The 21619-nt window shown below is 39.6% G+C and overlaps 1 protein-coding gene across 2 annotated transcripts in view; it reads right to left on the reverse strand.

Moving 5' to 3' along the window:
- LOC102392421 (multidrug resistance-associated protein 1) overlaps positions 1–15755 on the reverse strand; it is a 98875-nt gene extending 83120 nt beyond the window's left edge. For both annotated transcript variants that reach the window (XM_025282361.3, XM_025282350.3), the window contains exons 1-2: positions 15553–15755; positions 8309–8370 (exon numbers count right to left, since the gene is read on the reverse strand). In XM_025282361.3, the coding sequence (XP_025138146.2) occupies positions 8309–8370; positions 15553–15615 (125 nt within the window). In that variant the 5' untranslated portion in view covers positions 15616–15755. The remainder of the gene's footprint in view (positions 1–8308; positions 8371–15552) is intronic.
- Positions 15756–21619: the final 5864 nt, after the last annotated feature.

Below are 21619 nucleotides of genomic sequence, written 5' to 3' on the forward strand. Positions count from 1 at the left end.
CTCCTGCATTGGCAGGCTGATTCTTTACCACTGCTGCTGCTGCTGCTGCTAAGTCACTTCAGTCGTGTCCAACTCTCTGCGACCCCATAGACGGCAGCCCACCAGGCTCCCCCGTCCCTGGGATTCTCCAGGCAAGAACACTGGAGTGGGTTGCCATTTCCTTCTCCAATGCATGAAAGTGAAAAGTGAAAGTGAAGTCGCTCAGTCGTGTCCGACTCTTAGTGACCGCATGGACTGCAGCCCACCAGGCTCCTCCATCCGTGGGATTTTCCAGGCAAGAGTACTGGAGTGGGGTGCCATTGCCTTTACCACTGAGCCACCAGCAAAACCCACTCTTACCTCCCTTGCTGCTGCTGCTGCTGCTGCTGCGTTGCTTCAGTTGTGTCTGACTCTGTGTGACCCCATAGACGGCAGCCCACCAGGCTCTCCTGTCCCTGGGATTCTCCAGACAAGAACACTGGAATGGGTTGCCATTTCCTTCTCCACTTACCTCCCTTGCTGGAACTTAAATAGCTAATATTCACAGTAAGATATTCACACCAAAACCCACATTTGATTTTTAAGCTTGTGTGAAAATAGAAATGAATCTGTCCTCTGCTGGGACTATATAGACCCTTTGACACTTGACTTCACAGAGTGTCCAAGTGGAGGACCTGTATCTGCTGCATAAACTTGGGTCTTGGTCACATATGACTTACTTGACCAATAGAACATGAGTCATTATCACAGAGCCGTTTTGGAGCTGAAACCTCAAGATACTGTCAGCCTCTTAGTACTTCCACATTTCTTCACTCAAAGAGCTTGCTCCAGAGTACATTGTGAGTAATTATGCAAGAACAATACGTCTAAACTGGGCTTGTCCCAGGAGAACTAAAGTGCATGGTCTAGTTATACCACAGATGTTATTGTTGCAGACAATGATTTATATTTACCTTACATCCCTTCCTTCTGCCTCATCATCTTCCTACTGACTAGAATTTGATATTTATTTAGTTGAAAATCTCTTGAACTCAGAGTAAGTCCATATTCCAACCATAGAGTTATGAACTATGATTGGTCTAAAGCAGTCCCTGTAGTTCAGTTCAGTTGCTCAGTCATGTCCGACTCTTTTCGACCACTGGACTACAGCACGCCAGGCCTCCCTGTCCATCACCAACTCCCAGAGTTTACTCAAGCTCATGTTCATTGAGTTGGTGATGCCATCCAACCATCTCATCCTCTGTCATCCCCTTATCTTCCCGCCTTCAATCTTTCCCAGCATCAGGGTCTTTTCCAATGAGTCAGTTCTTGGCATTAGGTGGCCAAAGTATTAGAGTTTCAGCTTCAACATCAGTCCTTTCAATGAATATTCAGGACTGATTTCCTTTAGGATGGACTGGCTGGATCTCCTTACAGTCCAAGGGACTCTCAAGAGTCTTCTCCAATACCAATTGAAGTTCTTCTCCAATTGATGTTCAAAAACATCAATTCTTCGGCTCTCAGCTTTCTTTACACTCCAACTCTCACATCCATACATGACCACTGGAAAAACCATAGCCTTGACTGGACTGACCTTTGTTAGCAAAGTAATGTGTCCCTGTAATCTCATTACTATTTGCTTGACATTAATAAGTCAGTTAAGGCTGTGGCTCAGACTGAAGAATCTGCCTGCAATGTGGGAGACCTGGGTTCAATCCCTGGGTCGGGAAGATCCCCTAGAAAAGGGAATGGCTACCCACTCCAGTATTCTTGCCTGGAGAATTCCATGAACAGAGGCTATAATCCATGGGGTCGTAAAGAGTCGGACATGACTGCGCAACTAATATTTTCACTTCAAAGCTAAAATATCTATTAAAAAAATCTACTGAAGAGACCTCTCTATTTCAAAAGATGACACAAAACAGGGAGTCCCCTGATGTCCTAGTGGTTAGGATTCCAGGCTTTCACTACTGTGACCAGGTTCAACCCCTGATGGGGGAACTGAGATCCCACCAGCCTCACAAAAAATTTTAAAAGTAAAAAGAAAAGGAGACACAAAACTTCAAAAGGAGAAAAATGTTTGCCTCCCTTTTCCTGAGCTTTCCTCCTTCCTCCCTGTACTGAAGACATGATGGTCTGAAATGGAGAAGCCATCTTTACCACCAAGGGTGAATAGCCAAATACTAAGGATGGAGTGGAAAGATAGAAGAAGTCTGGATAGAAGAAGCAGGATAAAGGCTGGTGCATTACCCAATAACATAAAAAAAATTTTTTTAATCTATCTGTTTAAGCTATTATTATTTGAGTATTCCGTTATGTGAAGCACTCCTGAGTCATATAGTTCAGATACACTCCGTTTTGAGCCTGATGACATGACTTGTTCAGTGAGAAATTAAACTTCCATTTAAACCCGGGCCTTCTGACTCTATAGATTCAGTTCTTTTCATTATAAAGTATATTAGTCCAAGTGACCATAACAAAGTATTACACTGCCCCAAATTGGAACTGCTTTCATTGTCATTGTTACTGAACAATCTGAATTGATTGACCCCAGAATGGATTTAAATCCCGTGGTAACCAGTCTCCACGGGATTCAATTTCACTTTTATTACACACTACCTAATATCATATTACAATTCATATTTAACAAAAAAGCTTAAATGTACTAAGAAAGGACCTTTTGTAATCATGTTTCTGTTGGCTCAATATGCTGGGCATTTTTCTGCAGTGCACTTTTAAAAACATATTAAGCAATAAACTACTTTAATGTCATATTAAGTTCTTCTATCCCATTCCACAAAATAAATATTCATTTTCAAAATAAGATTGCATTGATTTTCACAAAAGCATTTTTAATAACATTTACTGCCTCAGCATTTTGAGGTAGAACTGTGGAAAACTCAGCAGTTTTGGTTCATGGGGATAAGTGACCCCTGGCTTTCATGCTGAGTCTCCAAATAAAGAACCATCTAAAAGTGACACTTAAGCCGAATTGACTGTGGTGTACTTGGGCTCAGCTGTGACTTCCTTTTACCAGGTGTGTGCTTCTTCCACCTCTTTTGCTCTCTTCTGTGTCTAACTTTTACACATACGAATCCAGGAGACGAGGAAGTGGTGCTTCTTTAAATCAATTGATAAAGCAGCTTTGGGGAAGCTTCTTGGACCAATAGTTGACCCTCCCAACAATGAAATGCACCAGATCCTACAAACTTGTGGACTTTAGTCCTTAAGCAATAATAAAGGTACATACAAGCATCTTGGTTTTTTATAGACTGATATACTTTTTTCAAAGGACAACTCTCTAAAGCATATAGAGCAATCATTTTTATCGGCTGTTAAACAGCAGGAACTCTAGGGACTGGTCACAGGTTTTTAAATGTGATATAGACCAGTACTTACTTACCCAAAGGCAGACAATATCATTAAATGTAATATTTCCACTGTATATTCATTTTTGTTACGTTAGAGAGAATCTTGAGTGTATTTAACATTAACAAGTATGCGTAAATATCTTATCCAACTGATAGTAATGGTAGTAAACCAGTGGCAGTTGGCTAACAGGGTGAGATGAAATATACATTTTGCAGATGAGTAATAATCGAAATACTTGGAAAGTATAGATATATGGCAGCACTGTCAATTTCATTATTGCTGTGCTGTGCGTGCTAAGTCACTTCAGTCGTGTCTTTTTTGTGACCCTATGGACTGCAGCCCACCAGGCTGCTCTGTCCAGGAGAGTCTGCAGGCAAGAATACTGGAATGGGTAGCCATTCCCTTCTCCAGGGGATAACTTTCTGACCCAGGGGTCGAACCTGGGTCTCCCATATTGCAGGCAGATTCTTTACTGTCTGAGCCACCAGGGAAACCCTCATTATTGCTAATCATCTGTTTAAACATTTCTGGAAAGGGGTGATTATGTAATGGGAAAAGGTAAGGTGTCAGTTGGTACAAAAATCTTAGGATGAGACAAAGTCAAGTAATGTACAAATTTTACTAATACATGAGGAAAAGGTAGGACAGATTGAATAGTGTATCCCCAGTTAAAATAATTCAATTGTGAACTATAAAAATTTTAACTAGATTTTTCCATGTATGTCAAGGGGATCATTCTATGACCATGATTATTAGACACTGATGACAGATTATATTTGCTAATAAAACCTTCATAATTATTAATCATCAACATGATTTAGACAGCTACTGCCTTAGGAATTAAGGCTCATAAGCATATAATTTCCTAATCATTTGCATCATCTGAGCACATTTTAATCAAATTATTCATATAATTAGGGGAGCTTGAATTTGGCCTAGGAAATAATTTCTGACTTCATTCTGTAACTCAAAGAACAGATCTGAGAACACAATTAACCAGTGTCTTGAAAGAGACATTCTCTTAACAATAGCTATGATTCAGCTGCAATTGTTTCAGCACCAGATAAGCAACCACATTAGTTTAATGCCAATGATAGCTTCAGATAATGCATGCCATGAAAATATTTCCTATCTAGTTCTGACATGTGAGAGTTAAACAGAAAATAAATGAGATATTCAAAAAGTATAGCTTATTGGTTGTTTGATCTAAAATATAGACTTCAAGATACTGAGTTGCTATATTTTAAATTCTGCTGTTTTATTTGATATTAAATTCAATTTCAGCTTCATACTTCATGCCTCCTAAAATTGTGTTTGTAATATTTAACATAAATGCATATTGTTTTCATTTGCCAAAATGCATATAGTTTGATAATAAAAGTTTTTAAAGTACATTTACTTAAAATTATTTGCATCATTTAAATTCTGTTAGCTTGTGACTTAAAAATGACAGTCTGAAAAATTTAAAGCCAGTGTAGACATCACTCTTATTCTCAATTCATGGATGAGACAGAACTCAGGTTTGAAAAACATATCTAAATATACACAAATTTGAAAAACCAAAATCATTAACTGTAAATAGTCCACATTTACATAGTTTCCATTTAAACTTTATTTTTTCTAGTGCATAATTTACTATAGCATATTGTCATAAAATTTCTGCAATCCTCTTTAAGTGTTTCATAGATTTGTATAACTTAGAATTTTTATCATAATTCAACTTCTGCCCAATTATTTGCTTATCAAGTATATCAGTTTTCTACTTCAACAACTTTTATAAAGATCACCAATAATTTTTATATTGCCAAATTCAATGGAGAGTATTCATTTCTTACTTTAATTTTCAGTATTTGGTCCTATTGGTCACTTAACTTTTTTTCCTTTTTTGACAGTTTCCCTAGCTTCCAATCACACTGTTTCTTTGGTTTTTCTGTTATATTCTGAATACTTAGCTTCCTTTGTAGACTCTCCCTCCTCTTACTGTTTAAATACTGAGGATTCCCAATACACTGCTTGTTAAATAGATTCTCCTGCTTGGTTTCAATGACATTCATGACTACAGATCTACAGTCATTGAGTCTCAAATCCACAACTGTAAGCCTGAGATCTACATCTCCAACACGTGCAAGTTTTTTTTTTTAATGGGGATGAGTCAGGCACCAGAAATTGAAACTTTGCTAAACTGAATTCACAAATTTTCACAATATCTGAAACTCTCAGTTATCTGACCCAGAAACCCAACGTTATTCAACACTTTCCCCAGTTCTTCAATCTCCTCTTCCAATTAACTCTTTCTCTTAAATGTATTCCTTCCTATTCATCATCTTTATCATTACTATGGTTCAGGTGGTAATCATAAATCTACCAAGATATCCAAAGAGCCTCCTAACCAGTCTCTCTCCATTTTCTTCTCTTACATATATCCACAGAATTGAACAGGTGATTTTCTGAAGTGCAAATCGTATGTCTCTATTTAAAATCCTTCAGTGGCTTCAGTCTTCAGGATATCCTAGAGAACTCTTACTGATCTGTCCTTTCAACTTGATCTTTTGACATACCAATGTGGAAGGGTCAGTTCTCCTCTGTCTCCATGATTTATATATGGTGTTTGCTCAACTGGGAATGCCACTTTAGCTCACCCCTATACTTTTTAAATGTTGGGTTAAGGCATTAATCACTTGTGAAACATTCCCAATTGTGCAGACTTGGTTAAATGACATTTCTGAAAATTGTGTTTCTCCATCATGCTTAGACTGCCTTTTTGTGTAATTGATACTGTACTTTTTAATCTTTTTAATTCTATTATGAATTCCTGGAAGACAAGATCTAGATCATTTATCTCTGCATTTTTAAAGGTTAGCATAATGTAGGACATCTAGCATGCAAAAAACTTTTTTTTTTTAAAGCATTCATCTACTCTTAAAAACACATTGGGTTAGCCAAAAAGTTTATTCAGATTTTTCCATACTGTCTTACAGAAAAATCCAAATGAACTTTTTGCCTAACCTAATATTTGTAGATCAAATTGGGCAATTTTGTTTCTACCAACTATAGAGCAAGGGGTGTTAAGTTAGAATGATACATTTAATTTCACATTATCATAAACTTTCTGTTATAGGAGAAAACATAAAGAAAGTTGTTGAATGTATAAAATTGGAAAAAATGAACTCTTCTCATTCAATATGATTTAATTCTTGTGTTAAAGCCCTCATTACATATTATAAATTATTCTGTAAGATAAACCACATTATATGCTTTACAAAATGATGTGTGTGTGTTTTAATAGGAGTATAAATAAGTATAAATGAGAAAATTTTCAGCAAAAAGCAGAATAGGTGGCTCAGATGGTAAGGAATCTGCCTGCAAGGCCAGAGACCTGGGTTTGATCCCTGGGTCAGGAAATCCTCTGAAGAAGGAAATGGCAACCCACTCCAATATTCTTGCCATTTCCTTCTCCAGAGGATTTCCTGATTCAGGGATCAAATCCAGGTCTCCTGCATTGCAGGCAGATTCCTTAACCATCTGAGCAACCCACTCCAGTATTCTTGAGTTTCCCTTGTAGCTCAGTCAGTAAAGAATCTGGCTGCAATGCAGGAGAGCTGGGTTTGAGACCTGGGTTGGGAAGATTCCCTGGAGAAGGCAATGGCAACCCACTCCAGTATTCTTGCCTGGAGAATCCCATGGACAGAGAAGCCTGGTAGGTTCTCAGTCCATGGGGTCACAAGAGTTGGACACGACTTAGAGATTAAACCACCACCACTGGCATTCTTGCCTGGAGAATTCTATGGATAGAGGAACCTGGTGAGATACAGTCCATGGGGTCGCAAGGGTCACACACGACTGAGTGACTAATGCTGCACTGCATAGATAAGTATAAATGAGAGCATTTCCAGTAAAAAGTAAAATAACAAAACAGAACAAAGAAAGCTTGAAACGTGAACTCAAACTGACTTCTAACATCAGGTCAGTCTGCTCCTCCTACCTAGGTACCTCCTACTTGGATATCAAGCCTACCTGGCTTCCCTCTCCTTGAGCCTCAAATGTCCTCTCTGTAAATGCCTATCTCATAGGGGAAAATTACATGAAATAAAATATATAAAATGGGTAAAAGTAAATAGCAGATACATGATTAAACATATATGTGTATATACACGTCTGCTGCTGCTGCTTGGTCCCTTCAGACGTGTCCAATTGTGTGTGACCCCATGGACTGTAGCCCACCAGGCTCCTCTGTCCATGGAATTCTCCAGTCAAGAGTACTAGAGTGGGTTGCCATGCCCTCCTCCAGGAGATCTTCCCAACACAGGGATTGAACCCAGGTCTCTTGCACTGCAGGCAGATTCTATACCATGGAGCCACCAGGGAAGCCCCATGTATATGTATATGTATATATGCATATGTATAATATATGTATATGTATATGTATATATTGGAGAAAGCAATGGCACCCCACTCCAATACTCTTGCCTGGAAAATCCCATGGACGGAGGAGCCTGGTAGGCTGCAGTCCATGGAGTCACTAAGAGTTGGACATGACAGAGTGACTTCGCTTTCACTTTTCACTTTCATGCATTGGAGAAGGAAATGGCAACCCACTCCAGTGTTCTAGCCTGGAGACTCCCAGGGACAGGGGAGCCTGGTGGGCTGCCGTCTATGGGGTTGCACAGAGTCGGACACAACTAAAGCGACTTAGCAGATGTATATGTATATGTTCATTTTCACTTCCTAGTGCTAACAGGAATAGAAATAGTATAAATGGGCAGCCATATTGCAGGAGTATTAACAGTCTTATCTGTGGACCTAATTTCTGTGTTACTATTTGTCATATTTTTGGAATAAATCACATGAGAAGAAAACCTTTGCAAAGTTATTTTGTAAAAATATACGTGCTTAGATTAAAGTAATAACATGTAAGTGTCATTTCACTCAGAATTTTCCTCAATGTGTTACACTACAGATAAATTAGTAAAATTCTTACCTACTAAACCAGGAATAGGTCATCTTACTGAAGAATGAAGCACTTTTCTCTGGACTGCATCTCTAAAATAAATAAATAAATAACAGCTAGTGTATGAAGAAAATGCTTTTATTTTACATTTGAAATATCTTTGTCAGCAAGTGGAAAGTAAACATGAAATAATTTATATTTCAGCTATGTTGATAACATAATCTTTAATTAATACAATTAAGATATCCTTGGACAATGCATTAGAGGAAAATTAAGATTTCTTCTAATATTATGGCTTTTACATAGCAATAAACCATGTAGAAAAGGAAAACTATTTCTAAATTTCCTATTATTTCTTCTTTTTCTCTCTGTCCCTCTCTACATATGAATAACCACACATGTATATATATATAGCCTCTCAAACTAAAATGACTGTGTATATATGTATGTATATACACGCATATATATAAATACATAATTTAGCTTACATATATGCACAATAAAAGCTAAATTTAAAATGTTATTTGCTAAGTGAAAAACAGTTTTATCTTTCTTCTGATAAATAGGAAAACAATAGACTATAATAGGCATTTGGTTTACTCACTTCTGTGCAAATGCTTAATCACATAATTTGTATAAATGCATATATACATACATAATTATATATTATCACAATTATATATTATTTGGGAAGATTATAGTATTTCCATAATTCTCTTTCCATTGACCTGATAAATTTGACCAAAAGAAGAGGGGTTTAAAAGAGAAGGTCTCAAAGGCAATATTCTTACATTTTTTTAAGGTCAGCATCAATCTCTATTTTTACAAAGTTACACTAATCACAAAATTAAATTCACTGTTAGAAACTGTCCCATATTTAACAATTTTGCATTAATCCTCTCTAATCCAGTTCTGATTTCATATTTACAAACTGTTTACCGCATTAAAAAAAATTCTTATTCTAGAAGAATGAAACAGTATTTCATCCTGAACAGCAAAATATTCTTGGAGTAGGAAATGGTAACCTACTCCAGTATCCTTGCATGGGAAAGCCCATGGACAGAGGAGCCTGGTGGGCTACAGTCCATGGGGTCGCAAAAAGTCAGAGAAGACTTAGCAACTAAAGAATCCGCCTGCAATGCAGGAGACCCCAGTTTGATTCCTGGGTTGGGAAGATCCACTGGAGAAGAGATAGGCTACTCACTCCAGTATTCTTGGACTTCCCTATTGGCTCAGACAGTAAAGAATCCATCTGCAATGTTGCAGACCTGGATCTGATCCCTGGGTTTGAAAGATCCCCTGGAGAAGGGAACAGCTACCCACTCCAGTATTCTTGCCTGGAGAATTCCATGGACAGAGGAACCTGGCAGGCCACAGTCCATGGGGTTGCAAAATGTGGGAGACAAGTGAGAGATTTTCATTTTTCACAGCAAAATATTCTGATTAAAGATGAGAAAGCATAATACTCACTCCAAATCTGTTCTCTGAGTTATAGCAAATGATACACTATAAATCATTGCATATATATGTGTGTGTGTATATATACATACATATATATATGAAGAAGGAAATGGCAACCCATTCCAGCATTCTTGCTCAGAAAACCCCATGGACAGAGGAGCCTGGCAGGCTATAATCCATGGGATCGCAAAGAGTCGGATACAACTTATCGACTAAACAACAACTATATATATATACACACATACATACATATATATATAGTTGACCCTTGAAGAACATGGGTTTGAACTGCATGGGTCCACTTATATTTGGACTTTTTTTTCTTACCACACAATCACGGATTGATTGAACCCATGGATGAGGAACTTTAGACACAGAGGAACCACATATATGGATTGAGCATGTGTGTGTGCTCAGTCGTGTCTGGTTCTTTGCAACCCCGTGGACTGTAGCCCTCTAGGCTCCTCTGTCCATGGGACTTCCCTGGCAAGAATACTGAAGTGGGTTGACATTTCTTTATCCAGGGGAACTTCCTGACCCAGGGACCAAACCTGCATCTCCTGTGTCTCTTGCATTGGCAGACGAATTCTTTACCACTGAGACACCTGGGAATCCCACATACACGAAAGGCTGACTATAAATTACATGCAGATTTTTTAGTTTGAGGAGATTTGGCAGATTTAACCTCTGTGTTATTCAAGGGTCAACTGTATTTTAATAAATTGCTATATATCCTTACACTGTTGTTTCAAGAAATAAATGCTATGACAAATGTAAAACATTTATCACACAGTGGCCCAAAACAACCATGCCAACAAGTGAACGATGATGTTGTCATAAATCTTGCTATCAAACACATTTTTTGGAAAATTAGTACATATATCAGTGAGGAGAATGTGTGAAAACTCTCTGATTAACTCAGTGGTCACATTTTATTTTATAGGGAGTTGCCAATTTGATAATTGGCCACCAATGTGAAGATCATATTCACATAAAAAATACACATATTTCTGTGCCCAACTGCAAATGGCTGCAAATACTTTGCAGCTTTTCCCACCCAGAGACTGATTCTATTTCCCACTCCTTGAATCTGGGCTAGCATTATTTCTTCTTTTGATTATGAGAATGCAACAGGAGTGATGTTAAGAGAACTCCAACTCTAAACTTCAAAAGGCTTGCTACGCTTGGAACCCTGAGTGCACCATGTGGCTGAGCCCAACCTAGCCTCCTGGAGGGAGGCTACCTGGAGTAGAAATGACGTTCTCATCTGACAGCCCATCATCCTGACCAACAGCTTGAAGACTGCCCAACATACGGGACATTGGTCTTACATTATCCAGCCACCAGCCAACTCTCCAGCTGACAGTACATGTCTGAAAGAGCTCAGCAGAGATTGGCCAAGCTAACCCAATTGAGGCCATGATCCAGCTGGGCCAGGGAATCATCAGCTAAATAAAAAAATTTCAGGGCCAAAGTCTTGCAGAGCTAGTAGACAAGGTTACTTTAGCAGGCCAAGGACTGGGTATTTGACATTTGCTCTAGGTCCACTTTTCATGTGAAAGCATCTTATACAAGGTTCTTTGAGTACTCTGGTAAATAAACAGCCTCATTAGATGAAGGCCAGGCATCTTATACGGAAGTTATTACAGTGAATTCCAAGCATATTTACCTTCCAGAAGAAATATCAGGCAGGCAAAATATCTAGTAGAGGTAATTAAATCTTACCAAGTACCAGGCTGGGAGGGATTGGGGGCAGGAGGAGAAAGGAACGACAGAGGATGAGACTGCTGGATGGCATCACTGACTCGATGGATGTGAATCTGAGTGAACTCCGGGAGTTAGTGATGGACAAGGAGGCCTGGCGTGCTGTGATTCATGGGGTTGCAAAGAGTCGGACACGACTGAGCGACTGAACTGAACTGAACTGAACTGAAGTACCAAGAATGTACACATAGCTTCTAAGTAAATAATTACTGAATTCATAGCATGGGTCTCACTGAGTTTATTATCAACATATTGCTATTAAGCAACATCTGTGTTGAAAACAAGGATATGACAATTCTGTGAGTTTCCTTCAGTGTTTGAGTTCACTCCCATCCTCTCCACTGGACATTCTGTAGTCCTTGCAACTCACCTGTTCTCGCTGACACCACTTCCTCTGCAGACCTGATATCAAATGATTTCTCATTTCTTTCATCTTCACAAGCCTATTACAGGCTTTTGTTTTCTAAAAAGCCTGTTTTCTTTTTATTATCTTTGCACTTATCTAGCACTGGGTATATACTAGGCATCCTGTAAACGTGCCTTAATATTAATGCCGTGCTGCTATCTGTGCTAAGTCACTTAAGTCATGTCTGACTCTGTGCCACCCCATGGACTGTAGCCCACCAAGGCTCCTCTGTCCATGGGATTCTCCAGGCAAGAATACTGGAGTGGGTTGCCATTCCCTCCTCCAGGAGGTCTTATGGGCAATTTTCATTTGAATGGTGAGCCTGTTATTTTTATATTGTGATGGAGGAGCAGGAAGTTTAGCCCACAGCATAACCTGGGTCCAGGATTTAATGAATCATGTTGCTGGTGATCTTCTTTGGGTTCAACCTTGAGATGTAGCCTCCTGAGGATGTGGTTTGTGTGACTGCTACTGTTAACAATATCTAATAACCCCTAACTTCAGGAACTTCCTCTGTGGGTATTAGAGAATGATCCTGGGAAGAGTGAAGGAAGATATGGAAAAATGCCTATACAGGAAGTCTTACAGAGAAGGAAAACCATCTAGAAAGCAAAAGGGATTTATGCTTTTTAGAACTTAGGCTTTCCAATTGCTTATTATGTGTCAGATTCTGTTGTAAATACATGTATTATTAAATATAATGTGTCTTAGTGGTGGGAATATTTTTGTCAACCCAATTTTACAGAAGAGAAAACAAAGGCCCAGAGTTTAAAAAATAAACTTGGCCAAGGTCCTCCAACTGAGTAGCATAAGACATTGAACTGAACCCAGTAAGTTCATTCTATTTTCAAGTCATAATTCTACACCCTCAGCTCTACCTGTTATGTGCTGTTACTGTCTGCTGCTACTTAGAAACCCCTTTCTTCTTGTCCACTTCCTTGTACTTCACTTCTGCTGACTAAATCTTACTTATGCTTGAATCATCTGGAGGATGTATTACCATTAGTGATTCCTCTCCTCCCATCCCTACCTCCAAGTCTCAATTTCTTATTCTGGGTTACCAAGGCAAACTCAACAAATTCCTTACGTGAGATGTAAAGGCTCTTCAGACTTGTCCTCCCTGAACTTACCCTCACTCTTACCTGACTATCCAATAATTTGCCTACAGGTACTTTTTCCTTCCAAACTTATCTTCTCTGGAGGGTAGAAAATACTATGCTTCAGTTCAGTTCAGTCGCTCAGTCATGTCTGACTCTTTGCAACCCCATGGACTACAGCATGCCAGGCCTCCCTGTCCATCATCAGTTCCCGGAGTTTACTCAAACTCATGTGTATTGAGTCGGTGATGCCATCCAACCATCTCATCCTCTGTCATCCCCTTCTCTTCCCGCCTTCAATCTTTCCCAGCATCAGGGTCTTTTCCAATCAGTCAGTTCTTCACATCAGGTGGCCAAAGTATTGGAGTTTCATCTTCAACATCAGTCCTTCCAATGAATATTCAGGACTGATTTCCTTTAGGATGGACTGGTTCGATCTCCTTGCAGTCCAAGGGACTCTCAAGAGTCTTCTCCAACACCACAGTTCAAAAGCATCAATTCTTCAGTGCTCAGCTTTCTTTATAGTCCAACTCTCACATCCATACATGACTACTTGAAAAACCACAGCTGTGACTAGATGGACCTTTATTAGCAAATTAATGTCTTTGCTCTTTAATATTTAATATTTCCAGGGTCCGGCTCATAAAATGTTTTACATGAATAAATATGTGACTGAATTAATGCTAATCACCACCAATAAAATTTTTAAGAGGTTTTCTATTTATACGTCACTATGCCAGCCCTAGAAACTCAATCAGAAAGTCATGTTCTTGGCTTATAGGTTAGGCTGGGATTTTTATCTGAGCTCTACTATGCCAAAAATATAGTCTAAGTAGTAAAATATAACCATACAAGGTTTTCAAAATGCCTGAAAGTCATCAACTTAAAAAAACAAAAAAACTTGGTGTCATAGAAGTAACAAACAGAAAATGCTATTTTTTCAATCTTTTCTAAATGGATTCTTGGTCCAAAAAGCTATTGACATTGAGTAACACCTGATGCGAAGACCTGACTCATTTGAAAAGACCCTGATGTTGGCAGATTGAAGGCAGGAGGAGAAGGGGACGACAGAGGATGAGATGGCTGGATGGCATCACTGACTCAATAGACATGAGTTTGGGTAAACTCCGGGAGTTGGTGATAGACAGGGAGGCCTGGCGTGCTGCGGTTCGTGGGGTTGCAAAGAGTTGGATAGGACTGAGCGACTGAACTGAACTGAATAGCCAAGGAAATAAACAGTTGGAATCTTAAAGGAGTTCACTTGAATTTGGAGTGAAGAAATTGTTTGAGTTTATAATTTCCCATCACACCTGTTTGTAATTCACTGCCTTTGGCCACCTCTGAGGTTAGACTGATGATGTTAAACCAGTTTGCCTGACTAAGCGTGACATGTCTCAAGTTAAACAAACAAACAGAAAACCGAAAGGTATATTGTCCTAGTGGAGCTCTTGCACATTTTAAGGGACTTATTCAATACCTATACTTTATAGATTTAAAAAGAGTACATATAATTTGTCCTACTTTTAAAGAAATTTATAGTTTCATATGTAATTAATAGACTGTCTTATTGATTTGACACTTTAAGTTACTAACAAAAGCCAGGATGAGAACGAGATCCTCTGAATCTGAAATTTTTTTTCTTCCTTTTTAAGTACTACAGATCTAAGTGTGTTAGGCCTATTTCTAAGACCTATCTTGTGTAGTGATGAGAAGTAAAACAAGTAAGATATTTTTAGGAAATCGGACTTCCCAGGTGGGGCTAGTGGTAAAGAACCAGCCTGCCAATGTAGGAGATGCAAGAGAGGTGAAGTCTGGGTCGGGAAGCTCCCTTGGAGAAGGAAATGGCAATCCACTCCAGTATTCTTGCCTGGAGAATTCCATGGACAGAGGAGCCTGGCAGGTTAGTCTATGGGGTCTCAAAGAGTCAGAGGACACGACTGAAGCGGCTTAGTACACATGCCGGCATACAACAGCAGAGTTCATGGCACATGACTTCCACTGTGGAAGAAGCACGTGTTACCACAGCGTGGGGGTAGGGATAGGGTGCCCGGGGGAGCAAGGCACAGTCAAATGTCCGCAGTTTCTGGGTTTGCCCCAGGCCTCGGGTTCTCAATATCATGTCAGTTGACAGAGTTTATTTATCCCGGGTCACTTCCTGTGGTTTTATTGGGCTCTACCACTGGTTGTAGAATTCCATCCAGGTCCATTCATTCTTTTCTCAAATGCTTGTTTCTGTTTACAGGGGGGGCCACTTATCCCTTCAAAGATGCCTCTTTCTCTCCTCCAGCAGCCACCTTGACTGAGATCTTGCTCGGTGAAGTTTCACACCATCCTATGGACAGATCTTAGCTCTTAAGACTCTGTGTGTGTGTGTGTGTGTGTGTGTGTGTGTGTGTGTGTGTGTGTGTTTGACTACTACGCATACAGGGATCTAAGACATCAGTTCATGTTTCAGGGTCTGCACAGTCAGCTCTCCCCACTTCCCTTCGTCCCCAGATTGGTCGGAAAACCTCCCCGCCTCTTCCACCTCCACCAAAGAGCTTTACCTGCGCCTCGGTGACCCGCTGGTAGAAGCCGCTCGCGCCCCATCTCCCCAGGATGGAAAACATGGTCCACGCGGACTCCCGACGACGGGAAGCGGAGAGAGGTCCGGGCTGTCACTTCTCTTTCTGAGTGGACTGTCAATCGGCGTCTGTAAGGTGGAAGGACGCGAGCGCCCTGCCCGGGCGTGTCGGCAGTCGCCCAGCCCTTCCCCAGCCCTTCCCCCCCGCGCCTGGGAGGCGGCTGGAAAGAGGGAGGCACCCGGTGGGAAGTGGGACCTTCCTTAGAATCCAAATATCTCTGCCTTTTGGGGAACTTGTACTGGACTCAGTAATTCTCACTCCTCAGTTGCCAGGGTTGCACTGTTAGAAAATGTGTCCCTTTATAATAGAAATTCAAAGCTCTTTCCTCCCTGGGGTGACATTTATGTGTTTGCAAACAGAATGTTAATATCTGTCCCTTGTAGAAAACTGTTAAGGAGAACAGGTGTCAGTAGAATTTTACAGAGAGAATTTAATTGCAAGGGCTTTAAGATTAGAACGTTAAAAAAAAAAAAAACTAATGAAATACTTCTCATAGTATTAAGAAACAATGACAGTATAGAGAATCTAAATTTTACTTTTCAAATTAATCATAAGGCTATGTAATAAATGGAGTAACTTCGTAGTAACTAAGGTTAGCAAAGAACTAAGTGAAATATGATACATGACATATAAAGGGGGTTATGAAAATTAAGGACAGCATTTTGACATTTAATAAATACTCATGGATCATGAACCATGTATAGAAGTATTAGTTTATGCAACAAATCCCTTTCCATGAGATGTGTCATTGGTCTAATGAAATATTTTGTTTCGATTAACTTAGAACTTGAAATAACAGAAGAGGGACTCACTTTAAGAATTCTGTACAATGGAGATAAGGATAAGGAAATGTGATAATTTTACAAGAGTGGGTATTATGTTTCAGAACCAAGAAATATTCTGTCTGATTCTTGAAATTAATGTTAGAAGTAGAAGAAAGAATTGAGCATTTAGAGAAAGAAAAAAAAACAGCATCCTGGAAAAAGTGGTTCAAAGATATTATGTAGGGGGAGTTTTAGCCTGCCCACAGAGTGGATCTACAACAGTGTCTACATAAGACATAGACCAAATGATACCTCATGGAGTTACAGTGCTGGAGAATGTTTAGAACACCATTTATGTGGCTTTCTTCCTGTCTTCAGACTGTATTTGTCAGACCCCATGCAAAGAGGAAGTTGTAGATTTCACTGTAAATGTGTCTGTGAAGAACTGAAGTCAAAGTTCAGGATTTAGAAATCTTATTTCACATCTTCCAGGACTTTTCAACAAATTCACCTATCACTTTGGAGACATCTTTTACTCATCAGCCTCAGCCTGAGGGACCCTTTCCCCATCTACACTGTTAAACTTTTTATTCTTTGGATTCTAATCAGAAAAGTCACGCTCTTCTTAAAGAGATAGCTCTGGTTTTTAGCTACAAGGAAAGAAGGAACTTGAACCTGTACCACAGAGGGGGAAGACAAGAAAAGCAAGGCCTAGAACTAGATCAGGCTTCAGACTCAACATTTTCTTCCCTCCTGTTGGAATTAATTCCCTCAGGAAAGGGTAGTTCTAACAATGGGAAACAGACAGATTTCCATGAATACTCAGCTCTTAAAGTGACCCAGCTCCTGGATTGGTGGGGAAAGAGGAATCCCTAAGGTAGTGGAATAGATAAAGTTAGAAAGGGCTTTAAGATGTGTTGGGGAACTGGAGTGCTGGAGCCCCTACCAAAAGGGACTGAGGGAAACATCTCTGGGTACCCCACAAAATTACATTTTAATGTCAAGTTTCTGCAGGAGGAGATACAAGATAAGACAGTGATAATGAAAGGGAAGGCATGGGGTTTTTTGTTTGTTTTTGTTTTATGAAAGAAATTACAGTTTTTATTGCTTCAATGTTTAATTAAGGAAAACTCAATGAAACATTCTAATTTGTCTAAGGAACATAAAATGTTAAATAAAATGGCCCTGGCATAAACAAAACCTTCCCACAAAATTAGCATTCTGATTCACTGCATTCTCATGCTAGCTGAATTGGGAAATAAACATTTCCTTTTCCAGCAAAAAGAAGATTAGAAAGAAGTAGAATATAAGGGCTTAGGGATTTAGTAATGAGGGGCGCATATTTTAACATCACAAAATTCAATTTTTTTAGGTTGCCAGAAAGATTCATTATTAGAGTTCTTATCCTTCCAGGGATTTTGCTCTACTTCCTACCTTCTGCAGGCACTGTACCTCACCCATTCTTATTGTGGAAATCATCATAGATCAGGGTCAGAACCTCTGAGGTTGGGACTTCCCTGGTGGCCCAGTGGTTAAGCCTTCACCTTCCAATGCAGAGGATGCCGGTTTGGATCTCTGGTCATGGAACTAAGACCCCACAAGCCTCGGGGCCAGTAAAACAAAACATTAAAAACAGAGCCAATATTGTAACAAATTCAGTAAAGACTTTAAAAAAGAAATGGTCTACAACAACAAAATCTTTAAAAAAAGAAAAAGCATCTCTGAGGCTGATTAAAAGTAAAACTGAAAGGAATCATCTGCCTGTTTCCTATAATTCTCTGGGGATGTGTTTGTCATCCTGGGTGAGAAATCACTCATCTTTCCTGACTGCAGATTATGTCTTCACAGCGGAGGTGGGGGGTGGAAGAGATGGGTTTTTTTGCTGTCATTAACCTTGGTATTAAAAATCGAATTCATGAAACTATTCAGTTCATGGCATAGCATCATCATTTTGTGAAGTACCATTTTTATTTTATTTTGATTTATACTGTTTTCCCCATCATAAGTCATTGATTTGGAGTTATAAATAAGTATCTTTTCAGTTCAACTTCTACACATGTATTGAGACACATCTTTATACTTAAAAGCACTATGGTGCTGTTTCATCTGTTTCAAATATGTAGACAAATGGTATTTTCCTATAAAGTTATTGGACAATAATAACTTTTTATTATTCCCTCTATTCCCCTGTATTTTTTAATTTAATGTGATTAGTGCAGCATCTACCTATGTGAGGCTATGTAATATTCCACTCATTGTTCCTGGCTGCTGCATGACGTTCTGTTCCATGCACATACCACACTTACCAGGAACTCAGAATGTGACTGAGCGCACAGACTCTAAAGGAAAACTGCAGACGCAGGCCTGGCACCGCTGCTGCTGCTGCTAAGTCACTTCAGTCGTGTCCGACTCTGTGCGACCCCAGAGACGGCAGCCCACCAGGCTCCCCCATCCCTGGGATTCTCCAGGCAAGAACACTGGAGTGGGTTGCCATGTCCTTCTCCAATGCATGAAAGTGAAAAGTGGAAGTGAAGTCGCTTAGTCATGCCCGACTCTTAGCAACCCCATGGACTGCAGCCCACCAGGCTCCTCCGTCCATGGGATTTTCCAGGCAAGAGTACTGGAGTGGGGTGCCATTGCCTTCTCTATTTACCAGCAAATCATTAACACCTCCTGGCTCATTTGTAAACTAGAAAAGTAGTGCCTTTCTCACAGGTTTGCTGTAAGGACTGTGTGATTCAATCATGTTACCAGTAAATTACTTAGAACAGCAAGCGCACGTGGTGAATACTGCATAAATTATTGTGATGATTATTACCTAGCTAGTCACCTAGTGAACAATGTATAGGCTAACTCTGACTCTGCCTCATGGTCAGTGTTTGGAGGACTTTCTGAGGACTGATGTTGCATTTTTCTTAGATCAAGTGTTCTCAATTTTTTTTTTTTTGGACTCAGGACTTCTTTAAATTTTTGAAAATTGTTGAATATACAAGTAACATTTTTGTGTGTGGGATAGCTCTATTGATATTTGTCACATTAGAAATTAAAACTGTAAATGTAAAAAATTAATTTAAAAAACAATAATAAACCCATTAGATGTTTTTTAAATGCTGGAAATTAAAACAAAGATTACAGGGTTCTCAGGATATATCCCAAGCCCCCCATGTCACAGAGGAGGTGACCAGGTCTGGAGAAAGTCTGATGACTTTCACAACATTACAGTCATAAGGAAAACTGGGGGGAAATATCAAATTTCCTTGAATCCAGGATTCTTTGTGCTTTTTTGTCCCCGCTATACCAATCTAATACCCTTCTACTGTGCCTCACATTGCTACTGATTTGCAAACTTGAGAGAAAAGCTGAAAAGTCTGCCCATTTGGGGGGCTTCCCCTTTGGCACAGTGGTAAAGGATCCATCTGCAATGCTGGAGACATGGGAGACGGAGACATGGGTTTGATCCCTGGATCAGGAAGATCCCTGGAGGAGAGCATGGCAATCCACTCCAGTATTCTTGCCTGGAGAATCCCATGGATAGAAGATTCTGGGCTTGTGATCATTTTTGTTGCCATCCCAACTCGTAGCCATACGAGTTAGCAAGAAAGGAATTTCCAAATATTTAACAAAATTTTTCTTTACAACTCCACTATGTTTTCCTGAATGTTCCTCCTTTCTTAATTTTTTTAACAAGCATTAATTTAGTACCTCCATGTACTAGGCATTCTGCAGGTGCTAGAATCATTCCTGTCCTCATCAAATTATACACTAGTGGGAAAAAACAAGCAGAAACAAGTACACCAAGAATAAATAAATAACTGCAAAATGTATAGAGCAATGAAGTAAGTGAACAGGATGCAATATTAGAGAATAATCAACCAGGGTTGGCACCTCTTTCCAGATTAGCTAGTGAAGCCTTACAGGTTTAATGTGATGAACACACTGGACAGAATAATAAGTGCAGAAAACTGAATGCATCTCTGTTTTTCATACTTTTTATGATGTGCGGGCATGTGTGCTAAGGCTCAGTCCTGTCTTACTCTGCAGTCCTTTGGACTACAGCTTGCCAGGCTCCTCTGTCATGGGATTCTCCAGGCGAGAATACTGCAGTGGGTAGCTATGCCATCCTCCAGGGGGTCTTCTGGACCCAGGGGTCAAATCCATGTCTCTTGAGGATCCTACATTGCAGGCAGATTCTTTACCACTGAGCCACTGGGGAAGCCCTTTTATGATGCAAATTACTCATAAAACCTTCCTAAAGTTTGCTATACCTGCAGTACTGTGTTCTTGATTTCTCTGCTTTCCTCTCCCTACCATCATCTGAAACATTATTTGGTTTCTAAGGAGGCAGACGTGTGATAAAGTCCACATTTACCACATTTACATGCACACCGACTGAATCTTATTCCACCTATCTGTATGGGATTCTTTCTGGACATTCCATACATAAAGCACTTCAAATAGATTTGAATACTTTTGTCAAACTCATGTAAGATGCTAGAACAGAGCCCAGGGGACCTTAAAACTTAGTAATAGCTCATATTTAGAGTGTATTTATTATGCATCAGTTGCATAGTAAAATATTCACATTCAGTTCAGTTCAGTTCCGTTCACATACAGTATCTAATTAAGTTCACACAACCAAACCCGTGAATTTTTGTGGAAACAGATAACTTGAAAAGCGACATGTAGTCTCGAAGCCAAGAGTTGACCAGAAACAGTTTTATAATCAAGGTATTCAGAATGGAGGGAAAGAGTGTACCCTAAACTTCAGAGCTGTGGTGGCTTGTGTGCACATTCATATTAACACAATTAGGAAGGATGATGTGAGCAAAAAGGGATAGGGTTGTTACCGTAGAGGAGTGTTCCTGGAGAAGTACACTTTCTCGCTGTGCAAACCTTTTCATTCTGATTCTGGTGAACTAGGAATACTTGCATGAATTTTCCATAGTTTAGGTGGATAGTCACTGAGTCATTCATCAGTTATTCATCACATATCTATTATGGGATAGGCACTGTGATAGCTTTTGGATTAAAAAAAGGGAAGGTGGAAAGGGAAGTAAAATCTTGCTTCATAAACTTACAATTTAGCATGTTTGGGGAACAGAAAATAAATACATAAATTGAGGAAATGGTTTGATGTCGGGGGGAATCAAAGTCATGGGAAAAAATAATGAGGGGAAGAGGGAAAGGAATACGGATGGTTTTGTTGCAGTTTATTTATGGTGATC

This window comes from Bubalus bubalis, chromosome 1 (assembly GCF_019923935.1).
Source record: "Bubalus bubalis isolate 160015118507 breed Murrah chromosome 1, NDDB_SH_1, whole genome shotgun sequence".
Taxonomy (NCBI): domain Eukaryota; kingdom Metazoa; phylum Chordata; class Mammalia; order Artiodactyla; family Bovidae; genus Bubalus; species Bubalus bubalis.